The sequence below is a fragment of the Argiope bruennichi genome, chromosome 3, assembly GCF_947563725.1.
Source record: "Argiope bruennichi chromosome 3, qqArgBrue1.1, whole genome shotgun sequence".
Classification (NCBI taxonomy): domain Eukaryota; kingdom Metazoa; phylum Arthropoda; class Arachnida; order Araneae; family Araneidae; genus Argiope; species Argiope bruennichi.
Window position 1 is genome coordinate 4,834,156 of NC_079153.1, and position 25,302 is coordinate 4,859,457.

General features: G+C 32.8%; 1 protein-coding gene across 1 annotated transcript; it reads left to right on the forward strand.

The window, feature by feature from the left end:
* Positions 1–315: 315 nt before the first annotated feature.
* On the forward strand, positions 316–8,212 carry LOC129963474 (SRR1-like protein). Its single transcript, XM_056077881.1, has 2 exons — positions 316–555; positions 7,164–8,212. The coding sequence occupies exon 2, from the start codon at positions 7,210–7,212 to the stop codon at positions 8,083–8,085; it is 876 nt and encodes a 291-aa protein (XP_055933856.1). The 5' UTR covers positions 316–555; positions 7,164–7,209; the 3' UTR covers positions 8,086–8,212.
* Positions 8,213–25,302: the final 17,090 nt, after the last annotated feature.

Here is a 25,302-nt window from a genome sequence, read left to right on the forward strand (position 1 = left end):
CTTCCTAAACTCCCAAATTAGAAGAAACTGATATTATACTGCCGTCACAAACATCAGCAGAAGCACATGGATCATTTCAGTGATATTTTACATACGAGCGTATAACAACTCAGTTGGCAAAGTGGAAAAAAATTAAGTTATCACGAAGAAGGAACTTAATTTGAATTCTCTATACATGAATACCATATAAGTTATTATAGATATTTTTTATCATTTCGTACTGTTTGCATTCTTTTTCATCATGTAATGTAACTATTTGCCATCTTTTTTTTTTACAGCCGTAATTGCTTTCTCTCATTACATCATATTCTTGACGTTAGTACATGACGTGGGAAAGAATTCAGCCAAACAATGAATGAGATGATGTGAATTCACTTACTTGTTATGAGTTTGCTTAGATTATTCTCCGGAACTTTAGAATCTCGAATGTGGACTAAGTCGCGTAATCGGAACTGCTTTCTATCTATTAACTAACTGAAACTACAGGGGATAACAGCCATTGATGCTATTAATCCCAATCTCTTACTTCTTTCAAGTGCTTAGATTTTTTTAAAGGTTAGTGTTATTAAAAATATAACTGTTTCAAATGTTAAATATAAATAAAATTGTTGTTAATGGTGATGCGAATTAATAAAATTGCAAGTTCTTGTCATGTTATAAATATCATTATTTTTATAATTAATGACATACAGTGGCTCAAACAATTGAGAGTACATCTTGCTTTTACTTAATAAATCAGAATCTCTATACAAGTAACATATTACCGAGAAGTTCAAACATGTTTTTATTTTTACACATAACAAATGGTTTAATTTAAAGTAAAAATAAAGAACAATTAACGAAAAATTCGTAAATTGAATAAACATACAATTAGAAATAAACAATTAAATAAACATACGCAGATTTTTGCCTCAAAAAATGGAGAATTTATATTGAAAGACAGATTTATCAAGTAAAAGGAAGGTGTATTCTTAATTGTTTGAGCCTCTGTAGTCGCTCAAAAAATTGAGAGTACACCTTACTTTTACTTCATAAATCCGACTTTCAATATAAATAACATATTACAGGGAAGTGCAAACATGATTTTATTTTTACACATAACAAATGGTTTAATTTAGAGTAAAAATAAAGAAAAATGAACGAAAAATTTCTAAATTGAAAGTTTTCAGAAGCATTTTAAATAAACATATGCAGAATTTTGCCTCAAAAAATTGAGAATACACCAATGAAATTTTTGCAATATCACGCATAGAAATAAAGAGTCACTATTAAATTGCATGTCTTTTGGCTCTTATAATGACCTCTAAACGTCATGGTACCGATTTGACCAATTTTTGGTGGTATTTGAAGATATTTTACACCATTCTTCTTGCACCACTGGTTTTAAATGGGTTTTGTTCATAATTTTGTGTTTTTGAACCCCTTTTTCGGGTATGGCCCACGAATATTCGATAGCACTGATGGCGGGGTACTGTGGTGGTGTGTGTAACTGCTATTTACAATGAAAAAGACACCATATTTTGAAGTTACATGTATTCTGTTTGGGGTCGTTGTCTTACTGGAAAATGAAATTTCCATCTAAACCCAAATTTTTAGCACTTTCCTTTAGATTGCTGCGAAGTATATCCAAGTAAACCGTATCATTTATAATGTCATCTATAAAAATTAAATTTCCTACCTCGGATGAAGCCATGTAACCTCAACTCATCACGGAGCCACCATCATGTTTAACTGTAGGACGTAAATTTTTTGGATACAAAGCAATATTAGGCTTTCTCCATACAGTAAGATGGTTGTCACTGCCAAAAATGTTGAGGCTTGTTTCATTACTAAATATAGATTTCTTCCAAAGGTTATTGGTCTTCAATTGATGAGTTTTTGCAAACTTCAAATGCTTTTTCTGAATTTGCAAGCTGGTGAACGGTTTCTCTCTAACAATGCTACTTTTATATCCAGCTTGTTTAATGGCATTTAGCACAGTTTCAGCACTTACACTTCTGCCTATGATTTGAAAAGTTTCTGCAGCAAGTTGGATGAACCATATGGTAGCAGCAATCTAAAGGAAAGTGTTAAAAATTTGGGTTTAGATGCAAATTCCATTTTCCAGCAGGACATTGACCCCAAACAGAATGCACATAACGTCAAAATATGATGTCTTTTTCATTGTAAACAACAGTTACACACACCACTATAGTACCCTGACATCAATGACATTGAATATTCGTGGGAGATACTCGAAAAAGTGGTTCAAAAATACAAAATTAGAAACAAAACCCATTTGAAACAAGTGGTGCAAGAAGAATGAAGTAAAATATCTTCAGATACCCCCAAAAATGGGTCGAATCGGTACCATGACGTTTAGAGACCATTATAAGAGCCAAAAGACATGCAATTTAATAGTGACACTTTGTTTCTATGCGTGATATTGCAAAAATTTCATTGGTGTATTCTCAATTTTTTGAGGCAAAATTCTGCGTATGTTTATTTAAAATGCTTCTGAAAATTTTCAATTTAGAAATTTTTTGTTGATTTTTCTTTATTTCTACTCTAAATTAAACCATTTGTTATGTGTAAAAATAAAAACAAGTTTGCACTTCCCGTTAATGTGTTATTTATATTGAAAGTCGCATTTATCAAGTAAACGTAAGGTGTACTCTCAATTTTTTGAGCCACTGTATATATTTTTCCACACTGCATAAGAAACAATCCTGGCTTCTTGTTGTATTACATCATTTTACTGTTTATTACAATAAATGTCTATTATATAATTAATTGTTTTTTAATAGAGAATTCGAAAAGTTTGTAGTATCCATCGATCAATATAAAATTTTAATTATCTTTCATCTGTATGGTCAATATCACAATTAATTTATTTTATTTTTGCTGGCCTTATTTTCTTTTTATTCTATAAGCTGTGGATACATTTCATTCATTGCAGAATTTATTACCATGAAATTATTGAATTTGTCTCTAATTAAATATGTTTTTTTTTTTCTTTTTGTAAAATAACAGATGAAACTGTAGATTGTGCTATTAATTATAAATATTTACCCTATTATAATATTATCCTGTCCAATCTGCCAAATTTGAATGTTGATGATATTTTCTATTACACCAGTGAAAAATTGTAAGGATGCTAATTATTGGCACATTATCACTAAAGTTTTGCAGGTTTTGTCTGATCACCATATGTATATTACATTACTTAATCATAAATTGAAAGACTCGGGGAAGGGAAAAGGAGAACTGAGGGCATCTTGTTTAAATTTGTCATGCGGATATGAGCATTGTCATCAGAGCCAGCCTTTTCTATGAAGAGGCCCTGGTACGAAACACTATTTGGGGTCCTAAATTTTTCGCAAAGTAAAAAATACAAATATGAACACATATTACTATGTTTATTTATAAGGTTATTTATGTTTATTTAATGCATAATTTTGTTTTTGTTATTAATTACTTCTGGAAAATTACAAATTTTTGCCATTCCTTTTTCGAAGCTTAGTATAGCAAGTGCTTTTAAGCGTTATGCACACATGATAGACTGAAAACAATTCTTTATTAATTTTAATTTGCTGAAAGAGTTCTCAGCATTTATTATTTTTATGGTAATTTTTATTTATGTTTTTTATGTTATGTTTATTATTAGCATTTATATTTTTATGGCAATGTAAAGAAAAATTTTAACACAGTTTATACATTTAGAAGTAAATCATTATAATTATTAATTAGTATATATTGCAATATGTGTTAAGCATTATTCACATCCCTTACATTCAAAATTACATCCCATAGCAAAATAATTATTTGGAATAGGTTTCCATTTCCATTGTTATTATAAAACATTACAGAGTTTTTAGAACATTTTACTAATTCAGGTTTTTCTGAAGCTTTTATATCAGTGATTGATTTCAAATACTTTAAAATCTATCTTCTATTTGTACATAACAGTATCAATTACAGAGTTAAAAAATAACAACTGGATTTCTATAATTTAATCTTATGCTGTTTCATTTTTTTTTTAATTCTTTTTTCGGGAAGATATCCTGAAAGATTCAAATTATGTGCTATTGCTTTTGATTCATCTAAAAATAAGTTAAATATTGCTCTTAAATTTTGGATTTCAGTTTTATTTTTCTTGACTAAATGAAAAGCTAATCAAGAACAACTATTCTTACTTGAAATAGCTTATTGAGAGTGTTAATTTTGAATAATATTGTAAAGCATACTTTTAAACATAAAATAAATGTCATTTTTTGTATTGAATCCAATAGACTTTTTGCTTCGGATACTGCTGTATTATTGTTATTTGCATCAATAAATTCTTCTATGGCATTAGAAGTTTGATCAAATTATGTATACATTGCTTTAACTGTATCTATTTTGGCTACCCAATGAGTGTCATATAATGGTTTAAGAGTAAAGTTTAAATGCTTTTGTAGAATTTCTAATATTTTTGTATATGCAGAAAATAATCAATATATATATAAATATCACAAAAAAATTACAATATATACTGCTGAAGGTGGCGTCACAAATTAATTTAAAAAGTGTCATAGATAAGGCACATAAATTGAATGAGGGTTTAGAGCAATTATTCTACATTGTACACCTTTATATTTCCCTTACATGTTGCTACTGTTGTTATATGCCTGTCTACTACAATTCATAATATTTAAATCAAGCTGACTTAATATTTCCAGTAGAGCTTTTACTAGTTCTCCGATCGGATCAGTTAATCCAATAAACCTATAAATGACTCATTTATACTTAATCTTTTCTCTTCAAATTTTACATACCTAATAAAGACTAAAGTTTGTTTTTTATGGGAAATATCAGCAGTAGTCTTTAATTTTGAAAAGGACTTTGTTTCTTAATGCAGGAGTAATTTGTTCTTTTGCTGTATGTGCTACATCATGCACAATTCTATTTTGATGATTGTGAGTTACAGTTGATAACTTTCTCCATTTATCATAGATACCTATAAATCATATAGATTTTTCATTTCCCTTGGAAAATAATGTACAGAAAAGAAAAAAAAATCAACCAGCTGCAAAGTTGCATTTCACCATTTGGTACTATTTTTAAAAAGCAGTAATTAGTGGAAAATGATCTTCCTTCAGCATTCTTAGCAAAAACTCTTTTGTGTTCCACAGGTCTGTTTTGAACACAAAACATTTTAAACTAATTGGTTATAATTTTTGGTCATAAACCTGAATCTTTTATAGTGCACTTGATCACATTTGTTATTATCATTTTCATCGTTATTTTCTCATTCAATCATGTTTGTATAAACATATGATTCTTCAAAGATTTTCACAATTTCTACACTTTTATTGCAAGATTGTGTAGTTTGTGCGAAATGTTGAAATGATTTCATTTCCAGAATTACTTTGTAGACAAGAAAACAGATCTACTCATAACTTTTTTAAATTTAGTTTTTCTTCTTTTTCCTTTTTTGCTAATTTTCTTTTTTGAAACCAAAACTTGACATTTAAAAAGGATACTTCCTTGCTATAAACATGATTAAATCTAACAATATTAAACATTTTATAATGTGAATGATCAAAGTCATATATGCGATTTAACCTAGTAGATGTGGTAAATGACCATACTTTATGCTTATAATATGTTGCACACTTGCATTAAATTGTAATATATCTGTAAACTTCGTATATTTCAAAACCCTTAGATTTTTTCAGTTAAATTTCGTTCTCTCTTCATTCCATCCTGCTATTACCATTCAGAACAATATTTTAGTTCTTGATCAGATAGCAGGGCTCCACTGCATAACATCCGCTGCAGCCCCCAGATGGCCGGATTGTTTTAATTTGAATGCTGACTGCAACATGTTCATTGTTTTTTTTTTTTTTTCTTTTTTTCCTTCTTCTTTCTTTCTTTCTTTTTTGCAGCAGTTCTCTTCTCCTACCATGCTCAGAGTTGAAATAAATCTTGATATAAAGTTTATGTTTATATTCAATCAATGAAATCCTATTCCTAGAAAAGTTTCCCAGAGGTTATTGATTAATGCTTTTGCATTCAGATAATATTTCATTATTACGAAATAATCATTGTTAGTACATATTATTTAAGTAACGTATGAATAGAATGTATTTTTTCAATGAAATTTTTTTTTTAATTAGCTTCATAAATGAGGCAATATTTGATTTTTTGTACTAACATAATATCTTAGTCATTTGGGAATATTTTATGTTTCTCTTTGAAATGAGCTACAATTTGCTCTCCCTTTAAGTAATTCATAGATCTTGAAGCATTGGTGGTTAGCAATTTTATCTTCAGCTGTTACTTTGGATGTGATGATATTTTTGTTGTCTGTGTGTGTGTGTGTGTGTTTTTCACTTTTTTTTTTCTTTTGTAGTATGTTGTTATATTGTATTTATAATATGTACTTTGTATTTTTCTCTTTTTATAATTTTTGTTTTAAACTTTATATTATTACAATTGAGGATGCAGTCAGTGGACACAGATTTCCTGGTTATCCAGGAAAGAAACTGGCACATAAGTATCAAAAATAGAATGCAGTGGTAGACACTGGCCCACCCTGGGCTATCTAGCCAAATATGATGATGGTGATTGTAATTGTTTAATGTAAGAGAGATTTCATGTGGTGAATGGATTTCCTACTATATTTGCAATGATAATAATTTGTGAAGTATCTGGGAAATGTAAAGTTATGGAAATAAAATAATATCTACGAAGCTAAATTTGTTTAGGGTATTTAATTACAAAAGTTAAGGATTAAGACTCTAAAAATAATAAGATAGTATTTTAAAAGAGATTGCCTCTTTTTATAATAGACATATTATAATATTTTTAATAAAAGATCAAGCATTAAAACTTGTATAAGGTTAAAGTAATGTATATAATTTTTCTATGCACAAAAAAAACATTTTAACCTTTTTACAAAGTATAATTTCTGATACTTTTCATTAACAAGTTGGTAGTAGTAATCACTAAGTATGTTACTATGAAATGTCACTTTTTGTCTAATAAAGTATTTAGGAGTTAAATGTCGTGAATTTGATAAGAAATTGTAAGTCTTTGTATCTTTTTTTTACTCTAAAGTATTTCACTATTATTAAATTAAATTAATAGAAAAGTGCCAGTATTTTTTTATTTTTAAAGCTTACTTTTTTCTTTTGTAGGTTGGATTTTTTTTAACTTATACTCCGGCCATAAATATATGCTGTAATGAATTCAAATAAATCCCCTGATGAAGATGGATTCATAACTGTTAAATACAAAGGCAGGAAATACATCAAATGTGTAACTCCATCAGAATTGTCAGCTCGGTATCAACAATTAGAAACTACGAATGTAGTGTTTGATAAGAAGAAGTTTGAGTCTATTGTTGAAGATGTTAGAAATTCAAATTTTTTTATGAATTTTAAAGAAAATATATTGTGTACACTGAACAATTTCTATCGTAATGTAGAATCTGACTGTCATGACAATTTCATCCATGATGTTGAAGCATTATCAATGAATGATAATAAAATGCTTGATATTGTTTGCTATGGACTTGGACATTTTGCATCATGTTTAACAGCAAGATATCAGCTTGCATTTTTAATCAACTTAAAAGATATTTTATCGCCAAGAATCATTTATGTTTTTGATCCAGTATTTTCCAATGAGGAAAAAAGGGTTTTGAAAATTTTTGGTCTAACTGTTTTAAAGGAAAATGAAGAAGGAAAGCGAACTGTACTCAACAGAACTATTTTTTTCATGCCTCATTGCGATTTATATTTGTATAACAATCTTTTATGGGCTAATTGGAGTAAAGATAGCCTTTCAAAATTAATTATAATTGGAAATAGTTTTCAAGGTTATCTCCTTCATAGGACAGAGAAAAATTTAAAAGAGGAAGCCATTTATGTAAATTATGCATCAAAATTTGTAAGAGAAGTTAAAATTGTCAATAATTTTAAATTTTTAGATATATTCAATAATTTATCCCTTCATTGTTTTCATATTAATGCTTTAAATGAGGTACCTGTAAAAATATGGAATGATAATATTGAACCTATTTCTGATGATTATGAAATAATAAAAAATGTTTGTTAAATATTTTTGATGTAATGTTCTTTTTGAATATTAATATATTTAATAATTTATTCTTTATTTTAGTGAATGATATTAAATTGATTTGATAGCTGAACCCTCCCCCTCCTCTCCCCTGAAAGATTTTAATGTACAAGCATTTTAAAATCATAATGAGCACATTTATACTCTCAGAAAAAAAATGTTGAAACTTCTATTCATTATCTATCTGATGTGATAAAATGTTTCACTCCATTCACCATGAATGGCTTTAATTATTCATTTTCTTCTTAAATTTGAACGTTATAGCTAAATAACTAAGAAGACACTATGGGGAGGAAAAAGAAGTATGAATGAAATAATTTTAAAAAATGAAATATTTTTAAATTAATAAAAATAGCATTTTTTAACAGAGAAAGCTGTATCAGATTGTGAATTGAATTTCTCTTATGACAATTCAGCACTTTGCAAACTTTATTTACATATAAATAATATCATAGTTCCTTTGCTTAACGAAATTATTATTTTAATTTTTGCCATTTTATTTAATTTATTAATTATTTAATTAATTTTTCTTTACCTCAGTTTATGGAAGCGTAATATCTTCTCATTTTCATTTTACAATACATATTCATGAAATAAAAGTGATTTGCTTCACAAGCATACATTATTGTAATATACTAATTTATATTAGTTAACCAAGCCATTAACAAAATGAAAGACATTTGCTTCAACTTAAAAAATGCTATACTGATATTGTTTTAACGAATTCAAATGATGAGTGAATAAATACCAAGTGAATGGTGAATATTTTTGTGGTATATTAAAAGATATGGAAGGCAATGAAAATACTTAAAACCTACAAAGTTTATATAAATGCTTATATCTTTTAAAAGTAAGGCTTTGACTAAATTATTAAAAAAAAGGCAATTTCTATCAGGATAAAGAATAAAATGTAGAAAAATGGAATGGAAGGGTAATTTTTATTGTTTTAAAGTAATGGTAATAACAATGGAATAATGAATTTTAATACTGTTTAGGTTAAGTTGAAAAATTTATTTGCAATTTAAAATCAATAATAAAGTTAATCATAATCCCTGAATCTAATGATCTACAAATTCATTTGTCCAATAAGCAATTTAATAATTTGGAGAATATCTTTTTAAAAATCTTCCACTGTCTCCATTACAAAAATGTGCAAAAAGGCTAATTTCTAAAAATAATTTGGTATCGATCCAATTCACCTTCAGTAAAAATTTTAAGGCTGATGACACAAGTAAGTGATTTGAAGCTGACTGACCGACATCATAGTTTAACTTACATTTATTAGTTTGTTCAATAAGTGAAAGTAGATGGCAAACAAGTGAAGACAGATTTCATTCATTACAGAAAAACGGGACAGAGAATGAAAAATGATAACAATCACAAAACATATTTTGTCCACTGTTTTGATGAAAGACTTTGCCTGAAACTAGTATTTTAAAAATCAAAGTAGTTTTGTACATTTTTATTGCAACTGAAATAACTTTCTTTGCCATTGTATTCACAAAAGAAAAAAAAATCATTTAGCTTATGAAATAGCAGTTGGATAAGTATTGTTACAAAGAAGTAATTTTGCTTCCCAGGATGAATAGTGTGATCATAAGAAAGACCGTTTTACAGTCATCTGTGTTGGATGCTGTCGGATGTCGAGCCAGTGATCCCAGAGTTTGGCGACAAAATGGATAATGCTCGAAACTTCGAGAATTTTGACGATCCGTCCATTAGGAAACGAAATGCGCCTGATTGGTGTAGAAGCTTTTAGCCTCGCCTCCAGAGAACTATAAAAGGCCAGCACTCTCAAGCTGTGGTGTCGTCGTCGTGAATTGTAGTCGGAGTCGCCGACAAGTAACGAGTCTTTGAGAGGATAGCGGAGTGCCAACGTTGCGTGGAGCGAGTGCTCAGCTGAGCTTTGAGCATCGAATTCTATTGTCTACTGTGGAAGCAGCGTCGTATCTTTTGTATAGTAGCCAGCTGTGAGAAGTAGTGAGTCGGTAGGTATAGCAAGGGCACAGTGAGAAGTTCAGCCGTTTTGGAGAGACCGTAGAGCGAAGCTCCGAGGATTCCCTTTCCTGCTGTTTTCTGTCTGGTCGCTTCGTATGCTGTGGACGATTACTACTTGTGGGCTACTGTCTGCTGTAGTGTATTGCTGTGTGCTGCCCTGGGTTCGTATCGGCTGTAAATATTTGTCGTCTTTGTGTACTCATGCTCTTCGTGTAAATAAACGTCATTGTGTTCTACTGAGGCCTGCTGATTTTCTCACACCATACACAAAACCATGCACAAAGCCTATCAAAAGAACCCGGCGGTGAGGAAAATCCGTAACAATTTGGTGACAGGAGTGGGGTAGTGGTTAACAGTATGCGGTGCTGACTAGATACTAGAGCAATGGAAGAAGAAATTAAAGCCAAACAAGAGAAGTTTATGCAAAAAATGAAAGCCGGACAAAAGAAACTTTTGGAAGGAATGAAAGCCTTTACAAAAGAAATGAAAGACGGGCAGAGTGAATTAAGGACCCTTCGTCCATGAAAGAAGCTTTAGAAGATCAAGTTAATAAATTCGAAGACGACCAAGATAGCACAGAAGAAATGGAAGGAAACGGTGAGAGAAGAAAAAGCCGAGAATCGAATGGAGACCGTGTCACCGAAAAGGAACTTGGCAATCCAGTGGATGAACCGAAGTTCAATAAGGAGAGGCATGAACTGGGAGATCGTCAAATAATTGCAGAGCTGAAAGAGTCCCTTGAAGTGAAATCGAAAGTGCAGGCTGTGACGACTCTTAAGAGCAATAATAGTCAACAACCTTTTAGTGCAATATTTTTTAATAGGTAATTAATTGCACACATCACATACACATATATAAAGTGGTTTCAGCATTTAAATTTGTTAACGGGTGGCCATATTCCTCGAAACACGCCACAGACACCGTTTACCACACAACACCATTTTCACATCACTCCTCCATTCATCATGGCGTCTCTCGTTCTGGTCTTTTTTAGAGTTCGTACCTAGGGGGCGCTAGTCAGTACAAGGCGCTTGGGGATGGAGAAGATGAACTCTCTTGACGGGTCTGTTAGTGTCGACCCGTGCTCGGTGCTTCTGGATGCAGGAGTTGATGCAACCCTGTTTGGAATGGATTTATATCAGAGGTTGACTGAACAACCTCTTTGCAAGCCTCTTAGTTGCTCCTTACAGAGTGCTACGGGTGAAGACCACGTAGCTGGAATAGCTGAACCCTGTAGTCGCGGCCTCGATTTCTCTCAAGAATTCAGGTTGGTTGTGGATTTGCATAGGAGTATGCTGCAAATAAGAACTGAGGAAACTCCTATGTATCCGTATCAGTTACGTCGTCGCCGAGGACCCTTCCTGTAAAAGCAGATGTCCTCTTCAAAAGATCCTGTATGGAGAGCTACGGACAATTCTCGAGTGTCGAGAATGAGCTGGAAATAGTTCAAAATACTCCCGTGAAAGCTTTGGAGACGAAGGTGAATCCCTGGCTTTCAAGTGGACTCCGTAAGGCATTGTCAGATCATCTAGATATTCGGTTGGTTCGACGGAGAAAGTTCAAAGTGACCAACCGAGCAGCCTGACTAGAATTTGTTCCAGAGAACTCTGCTACTATACAGCGTTTGGCTCCATGGGACACATTGCATTTTAAGAAGAGAAATCAATTTTGGACGTACAATCCGAAGCGACGAAGAAATCTAAGTCAAAAGCATTGAGAAGGTTAGGGCGGATATTTAGCTGTCGCCAACTTAGTAAATGACGTCGTTATCGAATGTGTGGAAGTCGCCCAAGCCGAATTGAAGATTGTTTACATCGATCGGAAGCCTATGCCAGCTATTGGGGTGAACTGGGACGTCAGTCCTTGAAGAGGGGAGCAATGTTACAAACCTGTAATTTTGCTTCCCAGCACGAATAGTGTCATCATAAGAAAGACCGTTTTACAGTCATCTGTATTAGATACTGTCGGATGCTGAGCCAGAGTTTGGCGACAAAATGGATAATGCTCGAAACTTGGAGAATTTTGTTGATCCGTCCATTAGGAACCGAAATACGCCTGATTGGTGTAGAAGCTTCTATCCCCGCCTCCCGAGAACTATAAAAGGCCGGCAATCTCGAGCTGTGGTGTCGTCGTCGTGAATTGTAGTCGGAGTCGCCGACAAGTAATGAGTCTTCGAGAGGATAGCGGAGTGCCAACGTTGCGTGGAACGAGTGCTCAGCTGAACTTTAAGCATCGAATTCTGTTGTCTACTGTGGAAGCAGCTTCGTATCTTTTGTGAAGTAGCTAGTTGTGAGAAGTAGTGAGTCAGCAGCTAAAGCAAGGAGACAGTGAGAAGTTCAGCCGTTTTGAAGAGACCGTAGAGCGAAGCTCCGAGGATCCCCTTTCCTGCTGTTTTCTGTCTGGTCGCTTCGTATGCTGTGGACGATTACTACTTGTGGGCTACTGTCTGCTGTAGTGTATTGCTGTGTGCTGCCCTGGGTTCGTATCGGCTGTAAATATTTGTCGTCTTTGTGTACTCATGCTCTTCGTGTAAATAAACGTCATTGTGTTCTACTGAGGCCTGCTGATTTTCTCACACCATACACAAAACCATGCACAAAGCCTATCAAAAGAACCCGGCGGTGAGGAAAATCCGTAACAATTTGGTGACAGGAGTGGGGTAGTGGTTAACAGTATGCGGTGCTGACTAGATACTAGAGCAATGGAAGAAGAAATTAAAGCCAAACAAGAGAAGTTTATGCAAAAAATGAAAGCCGGACAAAAGAAACTTTTGGAAGGAATGAAAGCCTTTACAAAAGAAATGAAAGACGGGCAGAGTGAATTAAGGACCCTTCGTCCATGAAAGAAGCTTTAGAAGATCAAGTTAATAAATTCGAAGACGACCAAGATAGCACAGAAGAAATGGAAGGAAACGGTGAGAGAAGAAAAAGCCGAGAATCGAATGGAGACCGTGTCACCGAAAAGGAACTTGGCAATCCAGTGGATGAACCGAAGTTCAATAAGGAGAGGCATGAACTGGGAGATCGTCAAATAATTGCAGAGCTGAAAGAGTCCCTTGAAGTGAAATCGAAAGTGCAGGCTGTGACGACTCTTAAGAGCAATAATAGTCAACAACCTTTTAGTGCAATATTTTTTAATAGGTAATTAATTGCACACATCACATACACATATATAAAGTGGTTTCAGCATTTAAATTTGTTAACGGGTGGCCATATTCCTCGAAACACGCCACAGACACCGTTTACCACACAACACCATTTTCACATCACTCCTCCATTCATCATGGCGTCTCTCGTTCTGGTCTTTTTTAGAGTTCGTACCTAGGGGGCGCTAGTCAGTACAAGGCGCTTGGGGATGGAGAAGATGAACTCTCTTGACGGGTCTGTTAGTGTCGACCCGTGCTCGGTGCTTCTGGATGCAGGAGTTGATGCAACCCTGTTTGGAATGGATTTATATCAGAGGTTGACTGAACAACCTCTTTGCAAGCCTCTTAGTTGCTCCTTACAGAGTGCTACGGGTGAAGACCACGTAGCTGGAATAGCTGAACCCTGTAGTCGCGGCCTCGATTTCTCTCAAGAATTCAGGTTGGTTGTGGATTTGCATAGGAGTATGCTGCAAATAAGAACTGAGGAAACTCCTATGTATCCGTATCAGTTACGTCGTCGCCGAGGACCCTTCCTGTAAAAGCAGATGTCCTCTTCAAAAGATCCTGTATGGAGAGCTACGGACAATTCTCGAGTGTCGAGAATGAGCTGGAAATAGTTCAAAATACTCCCGTGAAAGCTTTGGAGACGAAGGTGAATCCCTGGCTTTCAAGTGGACTCCGTAAGGCATTGTCAGATCATCTAGATATTCGGTTGGTTCGACGGAGAAAGTTCAAAGTGACCAACCGAGCAGCCTGACTAGAATTTGTTCCAGAGAACTCTGCTACTATACAGCGTTTGGCTCCATGGGACACATTGCATTTTAAGAAGAGAAATCAATTTTGGACGTACAATCCGAAGCGACGAAGAAATCTAAGTCAAAAGCATTGAGAAGGTTAGGGCGGATATTTAGCTGTCGCCAACTTAGTAAATGACGTCGTTATCGAATGTGTGGAAGTCGCCCAAGCCGAATTGAAGATTGTTTACATCGATCGGAAGCCTATGCCAGCTATTGGGGTGAACTGGGACGTCAGTCCTTGAAGAGGGGAGCAATGTTACAAACCTGTAATTTTGCTTCCCAGCACGAATAGTGTCATCATAAGAAAGACCGTTTTACAGTCATCTGTATTAGATACTGTCGGATGCTGAGCCAGAGTTTGGCGACAAAATGGATAATGCTCGAAACTTGGAGAATTTTGTTGATCCGTCCATTAGGAACCGAAATACGCCTGATTGGTGTAGAAGCTTCTATCCCCGCCTCCCGAGAACTATAAAAGGCCGGCAATCTCGAGCTGTGGTGTCGTCGTCGTGAATTGTAGTCGGAGTCGCCGACAAGTAATGAGTCTTCGAGAGGATAGCGGAGTGCCAACGTTGCGTGGAACGAGTGCTCAGCTGAACTTTAAGCATCGAATTCTGTTGTCTACTGTGGAAGCAGCTTCGTATCTTTTGTGAAGTAGCTAGTTGTGAGAAGTAGTGAGTCAGCAGCTAAAGCAAGGAGACAGTGAGAAGTTCAGCCGTTTTGAAGAGACCGTAGAGCGAAGCTCCGAGGATCCCCTTTCCTGCTAGATTCTGTCTGGCCGCTTCGTGTGCTGTGGATGATTACTACTTGTGTGCTGCTGTATGCTTTTCTGGGTTCGTCTCGGCTGTAAATATTCATCGTCTTTGTATGCTCGTGCTCTTCGTGTAAATAAACGTCGTTGTGTTCTATTGAGGCCTGTTGATTGTGTTCTCACACCATATACCCACTATCAAAAGAACCCTGCGGTGAGGAAAATCCGTAAGAGTATCATATAGTTGGAAACTTCTGTAGTGATAATAAGAATTTAAAAGAAAAAAAACTTAATAAACAAAGAGAGTGTACAATCATGCATAAGTAAAATATATTATATCCCACAAAATATTGTATAAAAGCAGATGATCTATGCAATTCCTCTCAAAATTCAAATTCTTCCTCTGACACATGATTCCTATTAATGCTTAAACAACAGCCTGAAAATTGAAAAGAAAAGAAACTGTATAATACTTTTCTGTAATAATACTTTTAAAATAATAATACTTTTTCTGTAATAATACTTTAATAATAATACTTAAAAAACTGTAATAATACTTTTTACCTTTGTTTCTGTTATCATTGAAAGTAAAAAAAAAAATCTTTAATTTTCTTACGATAACTTAAAAAAAAATCGTCTACAGTACACTCCCGATTATCCGCGGAATTGGGTGGCGCGGCCACCGCGGATAATCCGAAAAAAGCTAAAAACGGGTATAGCAAAAAAGAAAACAGTCATTCCAACTTTGAAAAATCGTCTTATGTACAATAAAACGTAAAATAAACAGCAGGAAATGTTTAACTAACGTTTAATATTTTAGTATATCACTCAAAACTAACCTAAAATGCATTTTCTTAATGAAAACAGAAAAGTGCTTTGTACTTACGAGAGGCGTCAAGGATACACAGAAAAATGAATACATATGTACTGTTTTAATACTGTAATGTATTATGTAATTACAAAAGCATAACTGTAAAACTACACCTTTTTGAAGAAATCAGTCATTTGTGTTTGCTTCTTGCTTTGGAAGCATTTTCCCTTTGCTCGGAAGCAAAAAAGAAAACTTAGTGCGGCAGGCGCGGATAATCCGCTCCGCGGATAACCCGCCGGCGGATAATCGGGAGTCTACTGTATCTCATTATTGCTCATTGTAACCCAAAAGATTTGATAGTTAAATCAAATATTTTATGCAAAATGGGACGGGATAATTTTCCTGCCCAATCTCAAGCCTTTGTGCCCGAAAACGGCAATCCATAACGAAAATTTTATTATCAGTTTTATGAAAAGTCAAATCTCATCCTGACGCACGAAATGTGGTGTTTGAAATCTTCTGAAAGTGCATGCGAAGTGAGTTTCGTGTGTTGGGATTCTGTGAAACCACTCAAGATTAAAACTAAAAACTGTGATCGAATAATGTGTTTCAGATGTAGAAACAATTTTATCGTCAAATGCTATTTCACTTTTAGATTTCGAACAGTACCATTTGATCCAGAAGGGTAAAAACCCGATGTTATTTTACAAGCAAAGACGATCCGTTCCGAAACAACAGAGTGACGACGTTTGAATATTCGTCATCAGAATTCGTTTGAAAAATGTATCCTGCAACCCGAGACGTTGTATTACATCTCGAGTGAAACAAATTATGAGCTCATGTCATGTCAAAAGTGACTTTTTGCCATTGACTTCGTCATCAAAGAGGCTGGAAAGTATTGAAAAAACAATATGAGTTTTTCAAAGTGACCAAAAAGGCATTCAACCCGATGCAAAAGAAAAAAAAAAAAAAAACACGTTATTTTAAAAATAAACTAGTAAAGATGACGATTACACGCCACTAGCAACGGATGAATGGTTATTCACGGTCCGAACAGGTTGAAAGGATTTCACAAGACTGTGTTCCTGATGCGGAATCCTTTTTTAAACAAAGAAAAGGACGACAAGAACAACGAGATTCGGAGGGTTTTAAATTGCCATTCTTACCGTCAACTTCTCGGGGAACTGTTGTTTCTTGTACTTATCAATCTTCGGAAACTGCAATTGACTCGCCCGAACAACTAGAGACGATACAAGTTGAAGAACAACAACTAGAAACTGTATCATCGGTACCCGATTCTGTTTTTGTTGTGTCTTCGAGATGAACCTCAAACGGAATCATCGATACCTGAATCTAGCTTTGGTGTCCCTCGAGTCTTCGACAAAAAACTCAAACTATGTCACCCGAAGCTACAAATTTCATTTTACCCGTATCATCGATGAACGAATCTAGTTTTGTGTGCCCTCGAGCAGTGGTGGTTTCAATCATGTGCCGGGTGTTTATTATATTTATGAACAATTACCCTGTGCACAACCACCACAACATCCCATTTATGAATCTCGAGACTTTAATGCTAGTTTGGACGATCACGCTTTGGATTTTCCAATCGAAAATGCCTCTGTAGAGATGCCGACAGAAATGCCGAACGATCGTCAACTTTTAGAGGCAATAAAAAATCTGTTGCAGAAATGATTTTTTTTTTCCCGTCAAATTTACAAACGAATCCTCCGAACTTGCCTCTAGATTTATATTCAGACATTTTTAATTAACATCATATATATATATATATATATATATATTCACATGTTTTTATTGTTTATATATGTATATAGATTTATTTCTACATTTATCGAAAAATAAAAATTATTTTTTAAAACAGTTTTTTTTTTTTTTTTTTTTTTTTTTTACATTTAAACATATAAATATTAAAGTGTTTTCAATTTTAAAATAATTTAGATATATTTATAAAACTATATTAACAAGTTGAGAAAATAATGTGTGAAAAATATTATTGTATAGATTGTAAAGATATAATTTCGATAAGGAGATGTAATCAATATCGATGCAATTAATTAAAAGAAGTTCAGTTCGAGTTCAAACTAATTCTTTTAAAAAGTTTATGGAAACAAAAACAAAAAAAATCAGAGTTATTACAATTCTTTGAAATAAATAGTTATCACAATTCTTCTTAAAAAGTTTACAGAAACAAAACAAAAAAACTTCATATCTTGATCATATCAGTGGGAAAAGGCCAAGATGAGGGTTTAGGAGCGGCAATGTAATTAGTTCCAGTTTCACTTAAATAATAAAATATAGTGTTGTAAAATAAGCTTAACAACTTTTTAAAATGAAACGAAAAAAAAAGAAAAAAAATTATATGGCGAAAAATTTGGTATCATTAAAAAGATAATGTTTTGAGTTTTAAGATGCTGTACAATTTTTTTTTACGCTGCATTATTTTCAGAAATTATTGGAAAAAATAATTAACTTAAACTTTAATTAACTAAAGATTCAAAAAATCGCACCGAAATACAAATTTTCGCGCTCCATATATATGCCAAATTTGGTAATTATATTACAAACGATTTACTCTGTACAGTGCCAATACAAACACACATTTATCTTTAAAATTTGTGTAGATTATATGCATTATGGAATTGAATTTAAGAATAAATTGTTTTTTTCTCAAATTCAGTACCGGATGACATTACTCATATGGAATTAAAAATTAAGTAAATTGTTAAGTTAATTCCTATCAAAATTATGTATAATCACAGAGAAGACAAACTTGCCGTGCAATTTCGAAAGTCTGTCACCCCAGAGAGTGAATGAAAATTCCATTACAAAATTTCATCATTACAAACATGAAATGCATTATGTATACTAATAATAAAATGAATGCATGTGTCTTCGTGCATCTGTGAGTATTTGCATTTTACATGACATGCCGTTTGATCAACAGCTATCGAATTTGGTGCATATATCCCTTGGATGCTGGGAATAGGCAACTAAGAGTATTTTTTAAAATTTTAAATAAAATGAACGAATTATATCATAAATTCGAATTGCAGTGAAATTAACGAATTATAGGTTTTTTTCCGAAAATATTTACACAAATAATTTTATTTACGAAATATATACACAAAGATAAATTTTACATCATCTTAAAATTCAACAAATTTTCTTTTTAGCAATCAAATTTAATTGTTGTACAAATATTTCGTACCTTTTTGCGCTTTTTTTTTTTACTCCTAATTTTTAACTATAAATTACATTGCTACCTTGAAATCCAAACCGTTTTCATTGTTTCTGAAATTATTAATCGCTTTATTTTATGAAATTCTTGAGAGCTGAAGAAGAAGGATTTTATTTTATATCTGTGTCATTTACTAGTTGTATTAAAATCATGAAATTACAAGATAGATCAGAGAATTAGAAAATTTCAAGCACATAAGAGTGGAATATGCGTAAGACAATAAAAGTAAACCATCTTTGATGTCTGACAATTTCTCGGTATCATGGATATGTAGTTTACTACCAATGGTATCGCGATAATTTATCAATAATTTATTTGAAATTAAATATAATCAATATTTTTGTCTAACCAGCTGGTCATCAGGAGGGATCTCTACTACTAATAAAGATGCATTTGTGTGTCTGTAAATCTGGTTGTTGACCCTCTATTAACCAGACAGTAAAGCCTATAGCTACCAAACTTAGTGCGCCACTACGTTGGAAGGATAAAGCGTGCACTTCGAAACAATTTTTTTTAAAAAAATTATTTAGAATTTTAATTAATTGTTTCTGATGTTTTTTCCCTTAATAACTTTCGAAAATATTATAATATAAAAATTATTTTTACATATTCGGAAAATTTTTTCAGTGATTGTAACTTTTTGCCGTATAACTATTTTTTTCCATATTTAAACAATTTTTTAAAAATATTTTAAGCACATTTTCCAACAAAATCATTAGAATTCTGAGCTAATATTGAACGTATTACTAGCGATAATACAAAAAGCATAAAAATTCTGGAAGAACACGAAAGTTATTATTAAATTTAGAAGAAAAAAAAAGTTCATTCGAATTACTACCCTGTCTTTTACAAAAAATATTATTGACAAAGCAGATTTCAGGAAAGTAAACAAGATATTTATTTAATTCTGCGAAAAAATATCTGAAGAAATTTACATTTAAAATATTTTTAATAGGAAGAAAAATGCCAATTTTTATACTGCTTTAGGTTAGAAATCAGTTGTATTATTAATAGGCTAAGCGCATCCATGATGATCAGTGGTGTTGGCAGAAAATAAGTGAAATGCATAGTAAATGAACAGAATAGAAGTTTTCTAATGTAGTATTTATTATAAATTAGTTATTAAAATTTGAAGCTTGTAAAAAATTTGCTGAAGAAGCCATTAAGACCCAATTACGTAAAATATTTAATTAAAAATTTTAGCGACCGTTAACTAAGGCGAACCAGTTGATTGGTGATTAGTGTTAAATAATAGATTGTTATAGACATAACTCAGCACTAGAATGGAAATGGCAAATAGAAATCCTCCTATAAATCAAATAGAAATCAAACTATAAAATAACTGAAATGTGTTTTTCACACTGATTAATAAACCAAACATACTCGTAAATATATATATTATAAAGCATATTCTTTAATTTTTAATACATAATTGCACATAAGCTAGCCAAAAAATAAAATATGTGATTTCATTTTTACTTAAAATTTGTATACGACAAGTAAGTAGCATTGTATAGTATAAGCAAATGGAATTTCTATATAATAAATAAATAGTCACTGTATTATTTATTTCAGTGACTTAACAAAGATTTAGGAAAATTCTTTCTTTTGATTTAATAAAATTCTTTATTTGGTACAGAAAGAAAATTTAAATGCAAGAATATTGTCAGAAATAAATAATTTTTCGGACGTTTATAAAAACAATTGAAAATTCATAGAACATTATTATCGTTATTAGAAAGCAATTTTTCTTGCTTTTATTTCCTTTTGCGAATATTTTTTATATAAATCCAAATCGGACTGATTTCAGGTTTAGTCGACATAATTGCCAAATTATTTATATTTCTTATTTAAATGTTGAATTAAGAACCGTAAGTACGTTTCTTGATTGATGATAGTAAGTAATTTCATGTTGGAAAATTTTCTTTCTCCAAACACTACATAAACTGGAATTGTCAAGATAATCCATAGATGAATATATGAATTTGGAAATGCTTCATATCTATCAATATAAGCAAGAAATTCAAGAATTTTCATGGGGCTTTTTTTTTTCAAAGAAATTCCTCAGTTTCCTGCACAAAACGTATAACCATCATATTTACTATAATAAAAAAGAAATCAAAATGATATATGTATATATTTTCCTTTCTATAAATTATTTTACGACGAAAACTATATTATTCCAAATGTTCCTTTTAATGACATATGGATAAAGGTGTCTTATTAAAGTGATGATTAATAAAGAAAAATGTTGATAGAATTTCATATCTATCATAATGAATAAAAAAATTGAAAAACTGAAAAAAAAATCTTATTTTTGTGAGCATTTAAGCTCGCAAAAGTTAAAATAAAATTCTTAAAAATAATCCATAGCATTTAAAGGAATACAGAAGAATTCGAATTAAGAACATATTTCTTTTTGAATAAATTCATTCCAGAATAATTATTTCATAAATTCTCGTTTCCTAGCTAAAAAGTTTTATTTCAAAATTCCTTTATTCAAATTCTATTGAAGACACCAATTTTATAATGAAACAGAAGGCATAATTATTTTTATAAAACGAAATGCCTTGAGGCTTTTTTTCCTGCTCATGAAATTTTTCGTCAAAGATCTGTTTAGAAAAGTAAATAGTATGTCAAGTGGACAAGAAGTTAATAATTTCCGTTGCTGATTGGAGAGTTCTAACTTTCCGAATTCTTGGATGCAGTAAATTCTTAAAAAAAAGTGGGGGGGGGGGAGTATTTTTGGAAACATTTTTCTGTGCTTAAAGCAAGTTCAAGTATGCACCAGGCACATTTGGTCATTCTTTTTCGATGTGAAGGAAGAAGACAGTACGAAGAATATTTTCGCATTTTTAGGTTAACTGCAACTGATAGAATTCAGTATATTCTTTGTTTCATAGACCACTAATTTTTAGGTTAAGGCTTACAAGGTGATCTATCTTTTTGTCTATATTTCTTTTTCTATGCAATTAATTTTTTTTAAACAATTGGCTTTCAATTTTTAAATTTTTAAAAAAAAAATCTTTACAAGACACGTTAGAAATTGGAGGCAGAATGGAAAATAATTCCTCTTTCCCTCTGATTTATCGATGAATATACGACTAGAGAGCAACAGTTTTAGTGAAATGATGGAATATTCCCTCTTTTATTGTCAGATGTGTGGGAGCGTCTCTAAGTTAATCGCAAGTACATATTAATAGGTAATCTGTTACATAAGGTTTAATAAATAAAATTGCTTTTGTGATATTAGATTTTTGAAACGCAACAACGAACCAAGGAATCTTCATAGAAGCTTACTTTAAAGTTAAATTTATGTACAGTGTACGGAATATTAGCCTTGATGCAAAATAAAAAAAATCTGCATTTGTACTTGGAGACAAATTTCAGCTATCTACTTCTCTGTCGTTATTTATATATAGTGTTAGCAAGAAATAAGTTACCCACTTTAGAGGACTCTAAAACGCGTTCTATTGATCCAAATGAAATAAAATTTGAACTACAGATTATTGAGATAATGTGTTTTATATTTATTAAATAAATAAAAAAAATTAATACAAAAATGTATCGTTAGGTGGCGTGGTAATACACCTAAAACCATTTAATATGGTTTATAATTGTTAAATAAAGTAAAATTAAAATTGCAAAATATGTTCTCCTTCATTTCCAACAATATGCGCAAATCGGAGAACCATATTTTCTGTAGAGGATCGGAGTGAGTCTGCCGGAATATAAGAATAAGGCGCCGACATTTGTCCTTCAGATCTGGTAGAGATGATGGCCTTTGATGGTAGATATTTTCCTTCAAATAACCCCAAAACCAAAGTCGCAAGGGGTGGTGTATACGGCGAGCAAGGAGGCCATGCTATTGGGAAATAACGGCTGATAACTCACGCTTCTCTGAAATGCTATATTAACAATCGCTTTACACGACGATCAATATGGGGTGGTGCACCATCCTGCATGAAAATGGTGTCTTGAAGGCATCCACGCTGTAGAAGAGTTGAGATTGCAAAATCCTTCAGCATATCATGGTACTGTTGTCCTATAACGGAACAGGTTTGGATTCCATTTGAAGTTATCTCTTCAAAGAAATACGGTCCAATGATAAAGATAGCTGTAAAACCACACCATGCTCTCACTTTTTAAGGATGCAAGGGTTATTCCTGGATAACTTGAGAGTTTTCTTCTGCCCGAATTCGACAATTGTGGGTGTTAACTTGCCCATCGAGGCAAAAGTGGGCCTCATCACTCCACAGAATGTTCCATGGCCAAGTTGTGTCAACCACCATTCGAGCAAGGAACTGAAGTGCAAAAATTTTACGGACCTCTAAGTCCCCGTTCTGCAACAGGTGCACAGACTTGATTTTGTATGAATAAAAATGCAAAATCTGCCGTACGGTTTTTCGTACAGTTGAAAACTACATATCCAGAACACGGGAAACAATTGGCAAACTAACACTATTAAGCGGCGACTGACTGTTGACTTCAACTAGCACGGTCGCAACATTTTCGACACTGGCAGACTGGGTTTATTTTTTTCTTCCTCTACCTGGATAAATGCCAAGTTGCCCAGTTTCTTAAGATTTCATTATCATCTTGCGTAGGGCACCTGGAGACATTGGACCTCTTCGTATCTGCTTCATACGACAAAATTCCTTTAAAGCTGCAACGGAGTTTTGTGGTTCTGGTAAAACAATTTCAATAATAGCGCTTTTTCTTGCAACGAAGGCATGACGAACATAAAAGAAGCTATAGTTTGTGCAGAATCCGCCATCTTTTTATCCAAAGATAAATGGTAATACACACGCGCTGTAACGCAAATTATGTTTCACATTTTCAATATATGCAAATAAATGTCATTTGTGTTACAATGCCATCTATTGGTGAATTTTTGTACTAAATTTTTTAATTAATAAATGTAAAGCGCATCATCTGAATAATCAGTAATTCAAATTCTATCTCATTTGGACCAATAGAACGCATTCTAGAGCCCTCTGAAATGAGTAACTTCTTTCTTGTTAACCCTGTATTTGTTCATTAAACTACATTTTCTATGATATTTTCAAAAAGAATATTCAAATAATACATAAAAACAATATTGAAATATAAAAATAATGTGGTTTTTTTTTCTTTTTTTCAGTACCCTAATATTTTTGTTATTCGTAATTATTATATAAATTTCCAATAAACATTTTTTTAGAAAGACAGTTAGAAAGACAATTTTTTTTAGAAATCTCCGTCTCTTAATTTACATTGGTCATTTGAGCTCTCTTTCGGCCAATCGGGGTTCAGCAATATGCTCTCTCAGCGGCGCCAGTGGGTCGTGGGAAGGTCCTTTCACAAAGAGAAACATCTAGCATCCGGATGTTTGGACACCCCTTTCACTTTCAAGGTATTATCAATATTTCTTGGACGAGGAATTTCACATGTGGTCTTTCACTGTAGTCGCTAATGAACATATGCGAGACCACCCAGGTGAAAAGATCCACCATCTGGCTATCTCGAGGAGTTTAGTAAGTAACAGCGACGACACAGCTGGCTGTAAATGTCTTATCAGTACCGGGAAACGGGGAATGTTACAACTCCAATAAGAACATCAATGGCCCCTGAATTGTCTTCTGTATCAAATATTTTTATATTCATTGATTTTAATTTCTCAATCCATGGATTAAACGAAACAGAGGGGACGTCATTACAAATAATATCCTGATCAACAGCATCAAAGTTACAGTAAAAATTTTCCTCTAAGCTTCCTAGTTCAATAATATATACATTATGAAGCTCCTCGCTAATTTTTTTCTCCTCCAAAAAGTGCATGAAACAAAAGTTGCTGACGTGAGGGCTTTAGACCTAGAATAGACACTGTCTCTTTTCTAATATATGATTTCTAAAAACCCGAATATGAAGAATAGTTGCAAAGAATACTTTCTCGCAACTACAGGATCGTCATTGTCTAATTCCAAAGGGTATAAACGTTGCACTGGATTCACAAGTTCTCCACTCGCTGTTTTCAGCTTTACTACTCGGATGCAGCCATCTTTCCTAGGAAACACTTCGATTATCATTCTCAAAGGCCAGTCTAGTCGCTTTTTGATATCACTTTAAATTATAACAATATCTCCCACTCGCACTTGTCTAGATTCCTTTCTTTTTGGCTTCTTCTGGATTAACAAGCTTAGATATTCTTTTCGAAATCTTTCCCTCAAGTCCTCCCGTAATTTTTGTTGATACTGATATCGTTTGGAGATATTTACTTTATCCAAAGTATCAAAATCGGGAACTCCTACCTTTGTAGTCTCTTAAATGAACATCGAGGGAGTCAGTGGAATTAAATCATTCGGATCTTCCGATAGATAATTCAGAGGTCGAGAATTGATGTTGGCTTCTACGTCACAAAGAATTGTGAACATTTCTTCGTAATGAAGCGATGCCTTT